The 21,088-nt window shown below is 39.6% G+C and overlaps 1 protein-coding gene across 1 annotated transcript; it reads right to left on the minus strand.

Annotated features, from left to right (window-relative positions):
• Window positions 1-9,551: 9,551 nt before the first annotated feature.
• Window positions 9,552-19,605, minus strand: LOC106855870 (dipeptidase 2-like). Its single transcript, XM_014880850.2, has 11 exons — window positions 19,411-19,605; window positions 17,527-17,806; window positions 16,610-16,736; window positions 16,006-16,135; window positions 15,545-15,686; window positions 15,032-15,101; window positions 14,368-14,544; window positions 13,781-13,868; window positions 13,108-13,183; window positions 11,326-11,461; window positions 9,552-10,055 (listed from the first exon to the last, which is right to left on the minus strand). Exons 2-11 carry the CDS (start codon window positions 17,658-17,660, stop codon window positions 9,870-9,872), a joined length of 1,266 nt encoding a protein of 421 aa, XP_014736336.2. The 5' UTR covers window positions 17,661-17,806; window positions 19,411-19,605; the 3' UTR covers window positions 9,552-9,869.
• Between the last annotated feature and the right edge of the window lie 1,483 nt (window positions 19,606-21,088).

Genomic DNA, 21,088 nt, shown 5'->3' on the forward strand with positions numbered 1-21,088 from the left:
GGCCATGTGCGGCTGTCCCCGGTGCCGGTACCGGGCCATGTGCGGCTGTCCCTGCTCCGGGTGCCGGTACCGGGCCATGTGCGGCTGTCCCCGCTCCCTGTGCCTGCCATGGTTTCCCTCGTGCGCTGTCGGCTCCGGCGGCACGAAGCCCCGGGCAGGGCCACGGCAAGCGGAGCGAGCCCGCGGGAACGGGAACGTGGCAGCGCTGAAGGCTGGGGCAGCGGGCAGGGCGCTGCCCGCGGAGATTTGCATGCGGGCCGGGGCCGGGGGTGTTGCTGGCTGTATGCAAAGCAGCCGGTTGCTAAGGCAGCAGACGGATGCGCTGCTCAGCCAGGGGCTGCGGGGCCGGGGGACACCATTGTTCGGTCCCGCTCTGGAGGCAGAGCCGTGACCTCCCCTCCGTAAGGCTCGGGACATGCCGCCCAAGCTCTTCCCCCCGAGTGAGCAAAATTAGATTTTGCCTTCACATTTGTGGGAGCTGGCGCCAGCAGTGGGTATCTTGGCCTTCGTTTCGCGTGTGGTAGCCTTCACATGGAGTTTAAATGTGAATTAGTAGTTGATAATGCCATTTATTGTCTGCATTTGAAAGCTGGCCTTGACAGTAGAAGGATCTCTTTTTAATGTCTTGTGTAATCACCAGAAGAAAACTCTAGAAAACAGTTTGTGTGCTTTACTATAGATTGTCATTTCAAACTAGTTCTGTCGATTTCTGTAGACTAAAATATTCCCTAATAAAGAAACGGGTGTACAGTGACAAGACATTCCAGCACGGATGACAAATTTCTCTTCAGATCACACAGGAGTCTACAGGAGGACACAAAGCTTAGAGCAGAGGCCGGACCTTTCCTGTGCTCAGAACCACCTTACCCCCAGCCTTCTGAGTACGTCCTGCCTTTTTGACAAAGCACCCCCCAGGTCACTGAGAGGAAGAAAACTTTGTAATGAGCAGGAGAGAGACAAACATGGGGGAGAATGCTTTGTTCATGAGAACTGACTAATAAGTTTACTTTTAATTAGTTGGGGTTTGAAACAAACATGAAGGATCCATGCTGTGGAGTGACTGCTGCCAAGGGGGTACAGGTCTCTCAGTTCACTTAACACAAGGTTGCTGGTGGACCACCTCTGGGGCAAGTCAGAGTAATTCCACCTCTTGGTATTGATCAGACAGGTGGAAAGACTTCTAAGACTCCTATGCTTTCATATAACCTCCATTTTCCTTTTGATGCTTGCTCTGTTGGGGAAACAGCAAGGATCTTCATATGGCCATGTGTATCTCTGTAAACAGCCTTGTCAGTTTCGGAGAAGACTGAAAAAAAAAGAACAGAATTTCCTCTGTTGAAAACTCCTAGTTTCTTGAAGACTTAAAGTTACTTTTTTCTAGTAACCCTAAAACAAGCATGTTTGTAAATGTGGTCCCCTGAGATCTGTAAAGTTTTACTTACAATTTCTCTGGGCAAGCAATAATTTTATCCCCCAGAGGAAAGTAGAACAAAGGGCCAAAAAGTAGCATTTTCTGTTTTACCTTCTGTGGTTGAATTATGTTTCATTAGTGTTTAGGAAAGGTTTGACCCAACAAGATAAGTCCCACCAAGAAAACAGGAAAATTAATTGATAGGGGACAAATAATTTTATATAGAAAAGGGGCAAGATGCTAATTTACCCTTAAGCACATTTGTTCATGTTCAGTCTCCTTTCCTCTTTTCAACCTTATAAAGCTTTTGAGTGAAAATATCTGGTCTAAATAAACTGGCCTAGAGAAAGGAGACAGGGACTGTAAGAAATAAGTCTCCAAAGTTAATGTTTTTTGGAGTCATGCCAATTCAGAAAGAAGTATTAAACTGGGTGCTTCCTTCTCACACTTTTGAAAGCAGATGTGGCAAGGAGACAACACTCTTTAGGCACCAAAATTGCGTCTATGCCATCACAAAATATTTTAGTATCATAGAATCAGTGGTACTGATACGGTAACCCATGAGCAGAAAAAGTTTTAAAAAAATTTAGGCTCATGCACATATACCAGCAACTCCCTTCTGGGGAATGGAAACTATATCCAAATATCTTAGGAGAGAATTGAGCCCTAGGAAACCATTCAAGTCTATTGAAGCAAAAATATTTCTTTTGTCTAAGGACAGGAGTTCTTTACAGACTTGCAGAAAGACCGTATTGAGAGCTACCCATATCAACTTTGTTTAGCATCTGGTTTGTAAGAGAACACAATTTCAACCTGGATGATTAATTTTTTTTTTTTTTCCGGGGATAGCAAGTGACTTATTCTGAATGGTATGAGTGACCATCATAAGCTCAAAAGTTTTCTGATATGAATATGATGCTGGAATGAAACTGGATGGTCTACAATACTACTGTATTTACCTGAAACAACATTGCTATCCTCTCATTAAATGACAGAGACGAAAATTACCAGTTTTTTTACAAAGCTAAATAGAATTTGGGATTATGGTTTCATATAGGTACAGACTGGTCAGTGAAAACAAAAACCAGAGACATTAATTTTAATTTCCTCTCTATCCCACTCCAATATCAACAGAGAAAAACTGCACTTCTAAGAAAAAAGCCAGGTGGTTTCACAGCAAAAAAACAATGAGTTCAGCTCTGAAGAATCTTATTAGATTATTAGAAGGCTTATTAGAAGAGGTCTGTATTTTCAGTACTGTAGTGTACATTTACAGCATCAGTGAAATCAGCAGCCTAAAGGTCAGCAAATCCATCATCTCCCCTCTGATACACAGCCAGGAACTGCTTTTAAGTTGGTACTAACTACAAATCATGTAATCAAAGACACAGTTCTGTTCTTCATTGGTAAGCCACTGGATATTTGTGAACTACCTTTAGCAGGTAAAGCTTCCAGCTGAAAGGTCAGTACCCTTCCACAGTGGAGAACTGTGTTTTTCACCTCAAAGGCTGGATGAGAAACTCTGAGTCTTCCAGAAGGGTGGTTTAGTAAACTGCTGTGGAGCCTGATATAAATCCTCAGGGCAGGCAAGAGAGGTCAAGTTTGCCTTGAACACTTTTTACTGCAGGTAAAGGCACCTCTGAAGCATTAAAAAAGGAGCTCGGCTTTTACAGCCCAGTGTGAGACAGTGACTGCACACATCCTCAGCTGTCACACAGGCTGGGCTCGCCTGCAGGGACTTTCATCCCTTCCCTGGCAGCAGCACTCAGAGGTTCTCCTGTGGTGCTCATTCAGCCATCCTAGGAGAGAGAGAGCACAGAATTACCGTCAGTATTGCAATCAGAATTACCATCAGCATTTACAAGGGTTCAGCCCTCACCAGGGATGTGGTGCACACCTTGGAGGTCCTGGTGCGTCAGCTCCAAAGTGTTGGTAACTTCCAGACTTGCAGCATGTGATGTTAAGCTCAATCAAGCAACAAAAAGCATCATCATTTCAATTCCTTCTCAAAGCAAGTGATTTCCTATTTGTTTAAAGGATAGACACAGCATCTGAAACTCTGTTTGAGGACAGCTTTTCTTATCTTCCTTTCTTCCTGAATTTCATGGAGATGTCTAATTTTAAATAGTTTAGTTTTTTTCTAACTAGGAGAATCAAGGCCAAGCAAAAAGTGTCATCTGTAGAAATAAGTAATAACATTGCAATTCAGATAATTTTTAAAAAATCATCTCTAGAATTATGCTGCCCCTAACACAGCAAGGAATCTGTAACTGTTATGTATTGTTTTGAAAGATTTTTCCCACTAGAGTGGAACCTGGGTGACAAATAGCCAAGAGCTGACAATCAGGAATAAAATAACAACACAAAATTCACCACTGCCAAGGTACAGTTTCCCAGGACATCAGGCTTGGCAAGAATTCTGCCAGTTCATGGCCAGCATTTCACCATAGTGAACTTTGGCTTTCAGCACATTCCTGCTTCTCCACATGTGAGGGTCACACCAGCCTTGTGGACACAGCAGGCTGGAACTGGCAACCTGCCTGTAAAGGTTTCTCACCCATAAAGACCAGGATACAGTTCCCATGACAAGGACAGGCAGTGGCTGGAAGAGATCCTCCACGACACAAGCATCCATGGAATAAATGCTTGTAGGAAATGCAGTGTGCAATTCTCCACAGGCATTTCCAGGAGAAAAGTAAGGCAAGGAAAGGCCACATTGTGGCAAGACAGGAGCTCTTCTGCTGAAGACAGCTGGAAATTTTGCTATTCTGCTAGAAAACGTATCAGAGCTTAAACATTAAAAAGACCACAAGAGGACACTATGGTGCCACTTACCTTCAAAGTTTATTTACTTTAAGGAACTTCTGCTTCACTTGTAAAATTACTTATAACTGTATTTGATACATGGAATAGTAATTTCTACTAAAAAACCTTAATCTCAGCTTTAGAAACTGAGAAATTTTTGTAGTCTTTGAGATACCATTTCTTTCCTACTCACCCAGGTTCTGCACATTCAAATAAGAGCAACTGTATCAAGGTTTTCTACAACAATCTTGTTAAACATGGCAGTAGTTTTTAGTGTACAATTAAGATGCTGGAAAAAATACCACTCTGTGCATCAATTTTCAGATCAGTTACATTTTTAGCATAGGTAGGTTTGTCATGGGCTATTTAATTTTTAATAAAGGGCTCAGAGAAGAAACTGAGCACAGGCCTAGACAAGATTCTTGAGATGCTGAGTTTATCTACAGGAGGAAACTCAGGAAGATTAATCCTAATCCAAAACTGTATTAAACTTTTTTCAAATGTTTGTATTCGAGACTAAAGGCATCTTCTTTTGAATTGTGTGATGAAAGTTATATTAGCTTCAGTTTTAATCTCTCTTAGTTTGATCTTTTTTTGTTTCTCAGCAACAGCCCTCAGGGGAACTTTAATTCCTGTTTCCTGGGCTTTATGTTTTCCTTTAATTGCAGAATCGATGAAATAAATGTTTTATAAAAAAAGATAGACCAGGTGCTGAGAAAGGGCTTCAGAGGAAAATATCCATTATACAGAGGAAAGAGTCATCTTAATGGAGTTTAAAAAACTCCATTTGCAACAGCAAAAGAGAAAAATTAAGTGCCCTCTCATTTGAGTTTTGATTGTTAGGGCCAGACCCTTAATTAGAAGCAGCAACAGTTTTCTGTTGTAAGATAAATGCTGAACTTTGTTTATTTAGCTTTTTTTTTTTCCCCTCCACTATTTGTTGTCTCATGACAGAAACAACTGAACCAAGTCCAATATATCTCTGAGGTCACAGTTTTTGGAAAGAGGTTTTTGTTGTTGCTTTTGCATTGCAAAAAAAAAAAAAAGAAAAAAAGTCATCATAAAGTTATAAATAAACATGAAGGTTAGTGAGGAACTTTTTCCATTTCTCTGGTGTCAGGAGATTAAAAAAAAGATAATTATAATAGCAGCAAATAACCATTGCCATGTCAAGTTGTTCTATCTACATGTAAGGTTCTAGGTAAGATAGCAAGACAAAAAATCAAGACCAGATTTTTTTTAAAAAGGAAGAAAAAAGAAGAAAAAAGGAATTCTTGAACCAATGAATCAAGCCTTCCAGAACAGTCCAAGTAGGGTTATCCAGGATCACAGTCTGTCCTGAAAATGCTTCAGCAGATCACCTAAAATACTGCTCTGGGTCTGTAAATTGAATCTAACAAATCTTGAGAGCAAATGAAAGCCACTATTAGTGGGAAGAGTCTTCTGGTTATTTAATTCTTTTGTTTTCAGAATTTGAAGCAATTTGATAATTTCCATATGTTCAAATCCAGAGAAGAGCAAACAGAACTGCTACTTTCCAATAGCAAATGGAGGAAATCCGAGTTGCTGCAGTCTCACTCTGCTTTTTCACTCCTCCCCTCCCCTAACAATGAGCATGGTTAACCATCACTGACACGATCAGCAGGAAACTCATCCCTTGAAGGAGGAGAAGTTTCCTGCAGGACCAGCTCGCTGAACACAGCTTATACAGACACCAGTGCTGTCTCAAGGAGCAGGGGACACAACCTGCAGCCAGGGCCAGAGCAGTGCAGCAGCCACAGCTGACTCTGGCATGAGCTGCTGAACCCTGCTCCTCACTCCAGAACGGGAGGGGGATGCAGCACCTGGCTTTGCAAAGTTCATTCTGTGGTGCAGATGCCCACTGAACGTCAGGTGTAAAATCAAACAAAGTTAATGAGCTCATATTCATATAGGTGATTAGACTTCATGCACGATGTTTGCTGGCAGTGAAACAGAGAAATATGCTGGCACGTTGCTTGAGGAGCTCGATGACATGCAAGAAGGAATGTAGATGTTAAGCACGGCAGAGGAGTTTGTACCCGATGTAAAACATGCAGGAGTCCTTCCCTGGCCCAGACAAGTCACCTGCTGGGTGGAAGCTTGATACAGGAACTGAACTACTCAGATTTTAGGTGACAGAACTGTCATGTGTGTCAGACCAGCAGCAGACTTTGGAGGTTTTGTTCCTAGCATCACCACTTGCCTAGATGAGACAACTCAGAACTGAAGTTTTTTATTTCTGTGGATGCTACAGTCCATTAGTCAGGAAAAGGATAGGGGAAGTACTGGGGAAATGGCCCTGCCTGGCATCAACCTTTTAGAACTAAATCAATGGTCTGCATCAATATTATGCCTGTAGTTCTTGGTTGTTCATATCACATATATAAAAACATGAGCCTTTGATTGTTTAAGATGCCTTCAACTTTGAGTCTTCTGAAAAATCAGCCTAGGGTGCTTCATAGTACATAGATTTTGATATTTACAGAAATAGTAATAAATATTTCAGAATTCATGTTAGCACAACTCATTATTTAGAAGAGGTAAGTCATGACTTGCATTCTTTCATTTGGCAGCCAACAAAGCTTATTACAAAGTTTGTATCCCAATTATATCTGGTACTTCACTGATACCAGCAGCCATAATAGAATCTGTCAGCTGAACTTGAATACATTTGAATTACCAATGCAAATGGCTGTCATTAATTGGGGCAGGGCAAAGGCATTCAGTTGCAGCATGAATCATCCTCCCATTGGGAGGCAGAAAACAGAGTACAATCATTTTATGCTTGAGTTGTTACAAATGCAGAGTGAATACTACAAGTTGCTGTCAGGGCTGGAGACTTGAGTCATCTTCACCAGAGTTAAGGGTCATTAGTTTTTCTGAGAGCAGTCACAGCTGTATCTTACATGATTTTACTTTTGAAATTAATTTATAATAAGATGTCTTTCTAGCGTGTTTCAAGTTGTGTGGTTTTGATCATTTAAGAAAAATAAATTAGCTGCATCTATTAAATAAGCTAGATAACATGGATAATCAGTGCACAAGATTTCATCTGTTGATTTTGCCTTCTGATTTTGTTCACACATGCAGTTTATTTGAAGCATTCTGAATTAACATTGTAACTGGTAATGGAAAAGGGCCTTCTGGATCAGGACACATCTGTGAGAAGTGCTGTGGGGCAGGGGTTATCCCAGCCCTGATGCAGGCAGCCCCCCTGCTTCCCATATGCCTTGTTCTCCATGCCTTGACAGCTTGAGCAGGGATTTGCTGCAGGCAACACTGTCCTCATTGACTCACTGCACTGACTGATCCCTTCCCATGGGCTTGGATGGGTTTAGCAGTATCTGAATTTAATAAAGCTGACTGCCTACATCCAGGATTAAACCTACTTGAATTTCTCCTGCCTGCCATGGAAGGGGCACCCCTTCCCTCTGTGATCAACCCAGAGTCCTCATGGTACTCTGGCCTTCTTTCTGCCACAGGGTCCATGGTTATTTCAGGGTCTCATGGGCCTCTGAACATCTACACTGTTTTGTGAGATTACACCAATATCGTTACACAATTTTAAACCATATTTTATTGAAATTTCATGTCTGTGTTCTACCACAAGGGCAGTCAACAAATAAGTGCAATACATTATAGATAAGTCATATAAAAGTATTTTATGCATATTTAAGAGAAAGAATATATATTTTTAGTCCATGCTGTAGTATGGGAAGGTAAAAAAGTAAAAATTAGCAGGCAGTAAAGTGACAACATAGTATAAAAAAAACAGCTGGAAGGAATAAAGAAGCATGTTACATTTTGTGTAATGAAACAAATATCAGAGAATCAGTTCTGAGAAAAGATGGCAGTTTTCCAATGGCTTATGAACTTATTGGAAGGCGTAGTAATGGGAATTAGACATTTGCCCTAATGATTTAATCATTTTAGCAGTAAAACATGATGACAGTCAAGCAATATCAGGGAGGCCAGACTTCTGAATCAGTATTCCCAGTATTTATTGAGAAATTATTCTTTAAAAGTTGACTTGTGTGCAACTAGATGGTTCCACATGATTTGTAAAGAATTTGGTAACATACTGGAGTATAATTAGAATGTATTTATCAAGGAGACCATCTTATCAAAATAATTAATGAAGCTTATTTTTGAAGCTATAAAAGAACAAAGTCCTTCCAGAAGTCCTACTTGTACATAGAGTGCAGAAATGGATGGTATGAAGAGTCTCAAATTCCTCTAGAAAAAAAAACTAATGTGCTGTTTTGACATCCTGTTCATGCTCAGCCTTCTCTTTTGGTTGTTAAATACTTTGTGTGGTTACAAATACTTTCCTTAGATCAATTACAGGAATTTTAATTTCTTCTACACTAAGGCTTTTATTCTACACTAAGGCTAAATTCTGTAGATGTCATATCAGCAATTAACAAATGGATCATAAAATCACAATTAACAGCAAATATAATGGGAAAGCATTTACCAGCAAGCACTGGGAACTGGCCCTACAAAGATACAGTGCTGCCATCTTATAATTTAATAATGAATCTCAGCATATTTGACTAAAATGTCAGTTTTGAGCCTACAAAGAACAGGCCTATCTCAATATATGCTCTTCTCTGCAACAGGAGCTTCTGACCTCACATACCTTGTGCATTTCAAAAAGTATTCCAAAGGTCAAAACAGCAGATTTAAAATAAAAAGATCTCTGTCTAATCTCATGTCTATGAATCCACTAACCATGGTCTGATTTTAGCCAGCCAGAATAGAAATGAAATAATAAAACACGTTACTGATAAGGATAATTGTTTAAATGTCAAAAAGATTTCCACAACCCTCTTACCAGCCAGAATTCCTGCTTTGTCTTGACTTGTCTTGCTCCCATCATCATGAAAACGCTGCAAACATCTGTTCTCAAATTATAGAAAAGTATCTACAATGTTGCCTGCACTTGAAGAGTAAGAGATCTGCCTCCATCCTGCAGTAACTGTCCAGTTGCCCACTGGTCAACTGATTCAAAAATAAGAACCAGTCAGGGTTCAAAAATAAGAGTTTAGTACTGCAGAATGGGTCTCTAACGCTAGTTGTAGACAAGCAGTTCAAACTGGAATAGGTTTGTCACTCATCTTGTCATCTTAAAAAACAAAAAACCACAAGCAAACCAAAAAAGCAGACTTCTCCATATGGCAGGGGATGGCCTTCTCTGAGTAAGCCATCAACTATTGATGGAAGTTTTATGGTTTAACAAGAAGTAATTCTTGAAAACTTCTTGGCACAGATGTCTTAATCATAATCTCTAGTTCCTATGTGGAACTGCTGGTTCTGTACTCCAGTTTTTATTCCACAGTAAGGGTACCAAAACCATGCATCAAGTATTACAGAATTTCTTCTTTAAATGTGGATATTTTCCACTAACAATGTTGGTCCTTGTCTAGCTGAGAGGATACAGAATTTATCATTTCAAAATCTCAATGCTTTTGCTACATCGTTTATCATTTACATGGTTTTTCAAGTATGCAGATGAATTTATAGAAATTAAGTTTAAAAATTTATTATAGTTTTCTGTTAACAAATCACAGAAGGATAAGTAGTTGCTTTGCAGAGTACTCCATAAATCTCTTTCTAGACTCCATAAATCTTATGCTATATAATGCAGCATTAAATATGATACAAGTGTCAGACTAAAAGGTTGTGCCACAGAAGGAAATCCAAAGGACGTGGATGACTGAAGCTGAGGCTTCCGTAGGTCTAGGCGACAGGAATTTTGTACTTCTTGCAGAATTTCACTTTCACCTACGTCCATGACTCCTAAAGAGTTCCGCACCTACAAAAATTCAAAAGGTTGTCCTTGAAAGTCAGACTGGGACAACAGCAAAAAGCTTTATGCAGCTAGCAAATTCAATGGTATTTCAAGTTACCCAGCTCAAACTGTGTAGCAAAACCACATCTGAATGTGAGGAAATCAACATCATTATTCTGCTGTCTGCATTCCTATGAAACACTTCCCATAATTCAGCACAGCGACATTACAGGGAAGAGTCACAGGGCTGACTGTTCTTTGTCTTGGCTCTCTCCACATATGGAGCAAAAAACTCATGAGCTTTCTTCCCTGAAGTGAGCTCAAACTCTCAAGACAGAACTTCAACATCTCTAATTTAGAAGGGAAAAAACATTACTAAATCCCACAGATTGATTAGGTGTGATGCATTTGAGCTTCTTCATAGTGTCAGGCTGCCACACAATGAAGTCATTATTATGTAGATATTTTGGCAGGTTGACTGGAATGGGGCAAATTTCCCTAATTTCTGTTCATCCAACATGCCCAAAAAAGACAAGTTGAAGAAAGGTCACTGTGAAATAGGTCACTTGTCTATAAGGCTTTGTGTGTAATATCTGCTTACCTACCCTGTAAATAAAAGCAGTAGGAGACAAGCAGTCTGGAAGTTTCAGCAGAGGCATTTGTGAAAGTTGCCATTGAGGGGGCCCTAGTCTTACTCAGTCTCCTTCCCTCCTCTCCTCCCTCATCCTTCTGGATTAACTTCTACCATTTATACTTAAAGCTCGTTGTGATCTACTTGTTATATTTATGGCTTGTTAGTCATCTGGCCATGGCAGAAGCCTTTTGAACAGCAGCCCAATCCCATGACAAGAATTAAATTGATTTGCAGGAGTCAACATTCCTTCCTGCCCCAGCGAACACAGCCAGTCTGTGATGCTGGTACATCCGCAGTTTCTCCAAACCATGAAGTGATTCCATTTGGAAGTCACTGATGTGTGTTTATCAGATTACTGCAGAGAGAAAAACTCCCAAAGAGCTTTGTCTGCTCTCTCTCATTTTCCTTTATGCTGCTAACACTCTCTTGCCATCTTGGTTTCTTTCCCAGCATTTGGATTTACTGAATTAGGTGCTTACATTCCCTCATATCTCTCATTGAACAAAAAAAAAAAAAAAAACCTCCAAAGCAAAACACATAAAATGAAAGAAAAAAAAAAGAAAGAAAGAAAAAACACACCCAAAAATAAACAACAAAACACCAGCAGTTCCTCCTTCCCTCTTAGTAAGACTCAAGATTCAGTTTGGATTTTATTCTTACATTTTCTACTTCCCTGAAGACACGGAGAAAGTTCTCCCTTAAGACTCCTTTCAGTTCAGTTTCATTCCATCCTCTTCTAAGAAGTTCCTCTATCAAAGAAGGGTATTTAGAGACATCTTCCAATCCTTCAGGAAAGCTGTTGGGAAGAGTCACACGAGAACATTCAACACACATCACTGAAAAGTTGGAGAAAAAGATTTTTAATTAGTCTTTTGCACATATTGACTTTTGAAGTGAGCTCACTTTGGACCTAATTCTTCCTCTGAGAATTCAGCTGACAAACAGAAACAGGACTGGGACACACCACAAGGCTTTTTCTTCACATAGGACCCAATAAACAGAACACAACTGGAATGAAGATGCACTTCTATAGAGGCAAAATAACAGCATGGGAGGATATTAGAACAAAAGGGGAAAAAATAACCAGAAATTCATGTATACATTAATCCACACTTTCCATCTGGCCTTTAGAGTAAGAGGAAACAGCTGCATCACAGATGAATTTGGGGCAATCCACTCATGTGACTGAGAACAAAAGGAAACCTAAAAACACACTGTGAGCTCTGGAGTTGCAGGCAATTTTGTGAACTCCGTTGTTTACAAAGTACTTTTCCAAAAAAAACCAAAACAATTAGAATAATAATATTGATTTGAATTAAGCCAATTGTTCAGGCAGTGGAAAGAAACCTATTCAGAGACCTCCACTAAAGAAATTATAAAAAGCAAAACTCATCTATGCCTTGTGCTAATTATTTTCAGAATAAAAATAATTTAGAAATAAAAAGCTGCAAAACCTGCATTAAACAGCTGTTTTTAATTGTATTTCCATGAGAATTTGCCATGGTTTTAAGATAACTAATATTTTTGTTATTTTCTGTTCCATGAAGATATGGTGATAAGCATATCTCAAAAAAATCTGTGGCATTACTAGCAGGAATTAGAACCTTGAGAACTCCACCACGAATTTAACTGATGGTGTTTGAGAAAATGCATGTGATAAAATGTGTCCTTTTGTTGCAAACTGTGTTTTTATTTTGAACATTATATTTCAGAGCTATGATATCATGGGACCTGACACCATAGGTTTGTGTTTGTACCTTACAGGTGGGAGCCTGACTGACTTTCATTCCCAAGCAAACCTGACTCCAGGAGAAAAAGAAAAAAAAGGAAAAGGAGATAATGCTTTAACAGAAAGATAAAAAGAAAAAAAAAAGTTTAGAGTTACAGCAGCAAATGCCAGCCAATCTGCCTTTATTTCCTGTGCTGTAACTGCAGAAGTCCAGGAGTGAGGAGAGGTTTTGTGGTAGGCTGCTCACCAGGCTCTGCTTGCCTCAAACATTTCCCAAGCCCCAAAAGCAGGAGTGGTTTCACAGCACCCAAACTCTTTGGGCTTTCCCCAAGGGCAGTGGAGGAAAGTTTTGCAGCATCTCTCTAGACTGAGCCATTTACCACACAAAGGTTGAGGCAGCTTTTCTGTCATTCATTTGTGGCTTTTGGAGAAAAACAACCTCTATCACTGGTTTTGTATGCACAAACCACCACCTAGAACACACAGTGTCAGAGTTCACAGGACATGAGGATCCATTCCTACATTTGTAGCACTGCTTCATGCAGTTCTAAAAAGGAATCATTGTGCCCCTCTTTCACCAAATTTGGTTTAGTGCTCATTACAAGATAATCTGATACTGGTTTTTTTTAGTCTGCCTTCTTTTTTTCCTTTAAATGAATCAAAACCCACATAATTTAAGGAGCAGATGTCAATGTATGCACAACTTTACTAACCGTTCCACTCCATCATAGTCACCACCAATTCCTATCGATTCTGAGCCTGCAATTTCCTTTATATGGTCAAAATGATCTGAAAGAAAATATCAAGAAAACAACATCTAAGCATCTAGCAAAAATTAAATGTTACAGTTCACACATATTGGCACTAGGTCACAGCTCTCCTTAATCATGGGTTCTTGAACAAATCCTTTTTTAAAGAGTCAAAAGAGACCCCATCGGGCTTCAACCTTCAAAATAACAACTAGCCTGATGAAATGCAAATGAGGAAAGAGACATGACCAGCACATTCATTCCTAACAGGTAGCCCTTATACCAATAGAATTCTCATTATTATTATAATTCTCATTATCTATTACAAACCTATGTTTCCCACTGTTAATTACATAGGCTTAAGGTGTTTTCCAGACAGTAACAACTACTTTGGGATTAATGGTTGTTGGCTCTGTTTGTGAGCATCGTGTCCTCCAGCTACACACACATCTTGTACCTCGTGTTATTGTTTAATGAGTGTTAGCTCAAAAAGTACCTAGAGCTGGGCTAAGGTGTGGATGGAATAAACAAACAGTGTAATTTACATGACCTTGAAAATTATGTATGCACCAGGATATTCATATTATTTATACAAATCCGTAGAACCCACACAAAGTACAGTATATTAACATCAAACCTGCAAGGGTAGAAATAGTAACAACTTTTCTGCCACAGGCCAGTACATCTGCATTGAAATTCACCATGATAATTCCCTTGTTCTTTTTCTGTAAGATATGAAGAGACAGGTGATGAGTGAACACTTGTGCCCTGCAAACTTCATGGACACCTTATGTAAAATCTTCCATGTTCACCCATCAGTGAGAACAGCAACACTAAGTTCAGATGGCAACACAAGGCTTTGGCTCCCTGCCCTTTTCCCTGGGTTCGTTTTATTTCATGTAGACTGAATCAGCCAAAGTGTAGTGATTACATCAAACAAACTCAACCAGAATTTCGAAGTATTTGCAAACAATTCATTTTTGTAGTCAAAGGCTAAACACAACCCAAAGAAAATGTCTCAGAAGCAATTGTAAGCTGCTGCTCAAGGATCTGCTTCTAAATCAAATGCAGGAATGAGGAGGTGGAAAATAAACATCATGACTTGAATTCACGTTTGCTGCAGCCCACACAAACATTGCCATTAAAACAAAAAACAAAATCCCAAGAAGCAAAACCAACAAATTCCTTCCTCCAAAAAGCAAACCCAAGTACCATATCACTCACCAGTTCCTGGAGGATATCATCAGGAACATTTCTAGAGTGATTGCAAACAGAAAATGCTGAGGAGTGGCTGAAAATTACTGGTGCTTTTGAGATACTGAGTGCAGCTTTTACTGTGGAGTATGAGGTGTGAGATAAATCTATCAGCATACCCAGGCGATTCATCTCCTTTACCACTTCCTAAAACAGATGTACAGACAACAGTGTCAGTATTAAGTTTCCTGAAAGGAAGCCATTTAGCTGGTGTATGTAAACAGATAGATTATTTCTGCAGCTGTCAGCTAGTCATAAACATGCTGTGCCTGTATTGGTTTCTGTGTACCTATTAATTCATTTGTGATTTATTCACTCAAAATTAGGCAGCATGCCACCACATGCTCAAAACTTACAAAACTTAGTCAATCTAAAATGAGTCATTTGAAGTGTTATTCACATCTTACTGCTTGCACATATGGGTTCATCTAATCTGTATTAAAACAATTGTAATTAAATCTAACACTTCTTTTACCCTAGGAAACATCACAGGGAATTTAAATCCTGATCACCTCCTAACTATCAAGAACTTCCAGTAATTAATTTTTAATGACAATTTGCTTTTGAGAAGATAAGGCCAGAAGTTGTTAGCTGCATGACAGATTGCCCAGATTAGCATTCGAAAGATCCTTACTTGGCCAAACGCAGTCAGACCAGTAACATTGGGATAAAAGCTGTGTATTCCTTTAGATGATGATTCAGACCTTAAAAGGGGGAGTAAGGGAGGAGAAACATCATGTTATTCTGGAGAATACAGTACCAGCAGCTGAAAACTTACACTACACACTAGAAAAATGATTACAATGTCACATAGCCAAATGTGGGGATAATGAGCTACATAATAGGTATCTTGTTCAGGCAGTGCTTTTTATGTTCATAACTGCTTTCAGGTTCACTAATGCTGATATTTGTGAAGGAATTTAAGACAAGCAGACTGTCAAGTGTCCAAATTATGATCATAACAAGCACTAGATAATAGATGTAGTCTCCCACTGTACAAATGGCAAATGATTTACCTCCAAAACCTATCACCTTGACTTGATTCAAAGTCTTTCACAGGATAAGGTTGTGTTGAATCCACAATTCTACCATGCAGCTGCCACTGCTTTGCATTAGGCAGCCACACAAAAATATGCACAATAGTTACCAAGGAGTGTTGCAGGAGTGTGTTAAAGTCATGTAACGAACACCCAAGTCATAGAACATCCTCAGTGTTGCCAAACTGCTGTCAATGGAGTGGCCACCTTCTATTCCAATCAAACATGCAATCCTTCTACTGTCAGAGATACCTGGAAAACACAAAGGGAGATAATTCCAAAGTAATTCCATGACAGATTAGAAGCCAGCACTACTGAACCGCAATTGTTTGTGTAAATAGCAAGCAATAATAAAAACATTTTTATAGAAGTGGAGCTTACAGAGTACATGTTTATATGGTAAATTTTCTCATGACTGCAGTGGACCAGGGCAGTGCACAGTCAGTGGCTGTGGTTCAGAGGAAATGTTGAAGTTACTCTTTAAAGCAGGATAACTTGCCTGCTTTCATCTCTCTGTACATACCTCCTACAATCACATTTTAAAAAATTCTTTTACAAGAAGGAGCCTCACCTTGGGAAGTCATCACGAGTTCCAGCTCTTCATAGCTGTTACACATCCTCTTGACAACATCAATTTGCTCTAAGGTCAGGCGCACAGCATCCTTGTTCTGAGCGCTGCAAAGAACATACACTGACCAAAACTGAAAGAGACATCGACAAGCAAACCAGGTAATTTGTGTTTTGACTTGGAAACTTCTGTTTGCTCATAGTTCAGGAGCACAGAGCAAAATAACTTCCTGCAGTTTACAAGGGAGTTGCCACTATAGCCTTTTCCCCAAAGAAAGAGTTATGATGCAAGGCAAGGGCACCCACTCCAGACATGATTAAGGCCTCCTGATACACTCAGCTACTCCACAGTACATGCAGGAAAGCGAATATAAGCTTCCTTAATTTATATATCACAATACAAATACTGCTGTTTTGATTAGGAGTACCTGAATTATAAAATCCAAACTTTTGAAAGACATGAAAGAGGGTCTGTGGCTTTTCAGGTCTATTAATTTTTTTATTTTTCAACATAAAGAACCAAAATCAGGGCTAGGAGTACTTTTATGGATGGGAAGGAAGCAAATGTAGAAATATTGTCTGAGCCTCACCACCACAGCAGTACATACCTGAGCTCCCACATAACCAGCCTGAAGTTTCACAAGGTTTGTGTGGGTCGTGTTGAGTTCTCTTAAATTGACTCTGCTGAGCCTATTTTGGTAAAGTATTCTCAGCTGCAGTGCAAAGTCATTGTGGCTAGAATGGAAAACGAATAGGACTTATGACAGAAATTAGTTGGTCCCTTTCTAACCCAAGTGTAATTTCTTCCACTGTTTAGACCATTAATTGCCAATAATCCTTGCAGCAATAGATGCCTAAAAGTCTCTCTTCTTTTCTGCCTTTTCTGCTTCTCACCCCGTCCCACCAGCGAGCAGATTGGGAGTACAGTAAGTTGGGAGTGGACACTGCTGAGACAGCTGACCCCAGCTGGCCAAAGGGATATTCCAGATCAATTGAGTCATGCTCAGCATGTAAAGCTGGGGAGAAGAAGGAAGGCAGGGGACATTCAGAATCACAATGTTTATCTTTCTAAGAAAATGTTATGTGTGATGGAGCCCTGCTTCCTGGAGATGGCTGAACACCTTAGTCGTGGGAATAGTGAATTAATTCCTTGTTTTGCTTTTCCTGTGTGTGGCTTTTGTTTTCTTTATTAAGCTGTCTTGGTCTCAACTCACAAGTTTTCTTACTTTTCTGATCCTCTCATTCCACCAGAGGGACAAGTGAGCAATGGCTGTGTGGGGCTCAGCTGCCAGCTGGGGTTAAACCATAAGACCTGGCCAGAAAATCACAACAGTGTTTAGAATAACACAATCCTACTTTAAGTATCCTCTGAACCAAAATTCCTTCCCAATGTATCACTGCAAGAGTAGCTCAGTGCTACGTGCTCGTAACAGCCCATGTCTCTGCTAATCTACACACATTTCAGCATTTCCTCCTCACTTGTCAGGACTCACAAAGAGAGTTTAATTGAACATATTTTATATACCCATCGATCAAACGTGTATCTTGCATCAGCTCAATAGCTCTTTCTCTCATTGATTTCTCACAGCTGAATGGCACAATATCAGAGAAGAACATCAGCAGCCACAAAAACTTTGCTGTATTTGTCTTCATTCCCATTTTCCAGTGGAAAAAGTGCTAGAGCACAGGGATACCACAATTGTTCACTGATGACAATGAAACAGCAGCAGTCCAGTCTGCAGAGGCTGTAGGCTTAACAGTGCAGGCAGAGTAGAATGCCTCTCCTGATAAGGCTGGTGTGAATTCTGGAGGAGGAAAGAAAAAAACAAAGAAATAATAGTAAACAGAAGGGAAGGTAGCATTGGAACCTCTCAAACTGCTACATTCTCCCAAAGATTTTAGGGCCTCTGGCTGTTGTGCTCTTGCACATATGACCTCTCCTTAAACTCTGCTGCTGCCACCAGCTCAGTGCTGAAGAGAACCAACTGCTCAGTCAGAGCTGGCAGGCTGAGCCTGCTACACCCTGGACTCACAACTCCCAAAAACAGCTTCCAACATAGCAGAAGAAGATCGTTTTTTCATTATGTTAACTTGCTTGTTCTCTTTCTGTGGGAAACCTACTCTGAAATGAGCACTGAAGCTGTTTTGTGAGAAAGCTGAGAGGTGAACTGCCTCTGAGTAAACTGTCTTCTTAAAACACACAGAACATCAGATGGGATGAAAGGAACAGTGATTGCTAGAAACACAACCATCCTCAAAATCTTTCCTCCAATAGTACAGTCTTAGAAGTTTTTCTTCCATATATATGCATCAGAAATATACATGCATTGTGGGACCCAAGAACTTTAGTGGCACAGCACTTCTACAAAACAGAAAGATAAAGTTGTTTCTTTTCTGCTCTATGGCGACCATAGAGATTTCCCTCAAATGTCAAAGCACAAATACAGACTTCCCTTTCACCACAAGTGCATACTTTGTTACCACAGGGAAAAAAATCTTTGTATGTCTAATCTAGAAAATGTTAAATTTGTTTGTGGCAGCTCAGCACGCAAAATGTTAAAAAACAAAGGTCAAAAAACTGCCTGAGCTGAAGAATTCTGACAAGTTAGTATCACAAAGGCAAATTAGTTTCTGTAGATGTGTTTTGGTTGCAAATTCCTCAAGCCAAAATACAGGTCAGATATGCAGCCTGAATCTTCAGAACTTTTCCAGATCCTGACAAAAGGGCTCTAAAGGAAAAACTAAGATTTTATAGCTTATTATGTGCTCTGGTCTCCTATAGTTATAGAAGTTCATATAATGTGTCAGTTCAAACTGCTTAATGAGAAAGTAGCAAACCTTGTTCACACAATAAAACTGTTCTGAGGCTATAAAAACTGATACACACTGTAGATTTTGATCCAAATATTTACCATTTTTTCCTGAATTCAACAGGAATTTTCAGGAATATTTTTCAGCAGGAACTAGGTGTTCTTCCTGTGGCTTGACTGCTAGAATAAATTATTTTTATCTATACATTACCAAACTTCTTTCCTGTGTACAAAAATGCAATTCTTTGTAGCTACAAGAATTTTCTATAGATTTTCTATATCAAAGCATCTTAGTTTCATGTGATATATTCTTTATACTTTAACAGTAAGACTCATTTGTTGTTGAAACTGTTTAGGTATAAAAAAAGAGTCACAATTAAATCATCGTTCAGAGATCAGTACTTGAAAATTGAAAGAGCATTGCAAGCACTACACAAAATTAAGAACATGGCATATTAGCATCCCTATTTAAACAACATTTAAAGTACAAAACCCACACAGCTTTTTCCCATGTTGGCTGAGCAGAGTTGAGAAGTGGGAGCTGAAATAAGATTTATAGCTTTACTTTTGTTTATCTAGAGGCTCCTTGGAGCAGTTACCTGCTTCAGATAATGCAGCCGAGCCGAAATCCACATTCCGCTGTGCTGGATACAGCAGCTACAGCTTGGCACTGGATCTGCTTGGCATCACAGCAGCACCCAGGAAACCTCCTCTGTTTCTTTAGCTCGTGTCACAGGCTGCACACACGCAGGCATTTGGAAATTGCCACTTTCTGAGATGCAAGGTCTGTGTGTGAGCTTTCAGCTCAGCTACACCCCCTTGGGAGCCCCACAAGGCTTTTGCTATGCCTTGCTAAAAACCCATTTCCTCCCTCTCGTGGCAGCCCGGCTGTGCAGTCCACAGTGCCTCTGTTCACTAGCAGATGATGTGTTAAAATCACTGTATTGGTCAGAAATAGGTGCCTCTCACCACAGAATAATTCAGGTTGGAAGGGGTCATCTAGTCCAGCCACCTGGTCCCGGGAAAGGTAACTCCAAAGTTAGATCAGGTTGCTCAGGATCTCACTCAGTGGAAATTTTGATATCCTCAATGAAATAGATCATACAATCTTCCCAGGCCCCTGCTCCAGTGCTTGCTTATTCACATTGACTACGCTTAAGCCAGTAAATATCTACCTCTTGTTACTATACCTCCTGTATTTTATTCAGGACTTACAGTGCCATTGTATTATACTTGTAGAGGTCAAAACAGTCACAAGCTACTGGTGACCTTTCCAAAAATAATTATGTCTCTGAACTTACTGTAGCTTTTCACTCCCTTGCAAACATGAAAGTTCAGAAACAAAGAAATGAATGCAAAACACTGATGCTAGAGTTTCACAAGAAATGAGGTTTGCTTATCATAATTTTTATTTCTCTTCATATTTTGTATTGGAAACCAAAAGGGCATCATGCTTTTGTTTATGATTCCATTGTAGAGAAATGACCAATCTCATGAACAAATCTCCCACAGACCCGTTGTGCAAGTTGTATTTTAAGTGGAACACTAATTCCCACTAACTGGAAAACTTAAACAGAAGCCCCCACATCCCTGGGAATTCTGCTTCACATTACTAATTTGACAAACTTCAGTTATAAATATTTACTATCCACTTCTGTGGACTTGAGAACCCTAAATAATACAAATGAAGTAACAAGACAAAAGACAAATATTTTCTCTTTCTAATTTGAAGTTTGATCCAGGCAAGAGCCATTATTATGCCCATGACAGGAAACTATCTTTTGTATTTCAATTAAAGCAGCAATTGTCAGGTTCAGATTCCTTTTCCATTTGTGGTCTAGTTCTAGCCCATATTTCATTGTTAATTTTAAACTTTTCAGATTCTCATCTCTGTCTTCCAGAGTAAGGAAATATCACATAACAATCATTACTTGCAATTTATTTTTCCCATTTTCTGAATTTTCTCTCCTTGCAAAGTCAAGATAAATATCTGATCTGATTTCCATAAGCTCAACAACTCTTTGTTCAACAACAGTTTTTGCAGAGCCACTGAGCATCTTCTTGCACTTTTAACAGCTCACCTCTTTGCAGATTCAGAACATAACTGATTTTTAAAGCTGCTGAATGCCAAATGCTCACAGTGAGGTTTCTTCTATAATTTTGTTCCAATAGCCCTGGATTAGTGTTAGCAGCTGTCTGTGTATTGTTATTCTTACGATGTGGCATTTGTGATGTACATTCTTCCTGCAGAGTTCATCTGGTGGGACTGGTCTCTTA

Source organism: Sturnus vulgaris, chromosome 12 (genome assembly GCF_052056855.1).
Source record: "Sturnus vulgaris isolate bStuVul1 chromosome 12, bStuVul1.hap1, whole genome shotgun sequence".
NCBI lineage: Eukaryota > Metazoa > Chordata > Aves > Passeriformes > Sturnidae > Sturnus > Sturnus vulgaris.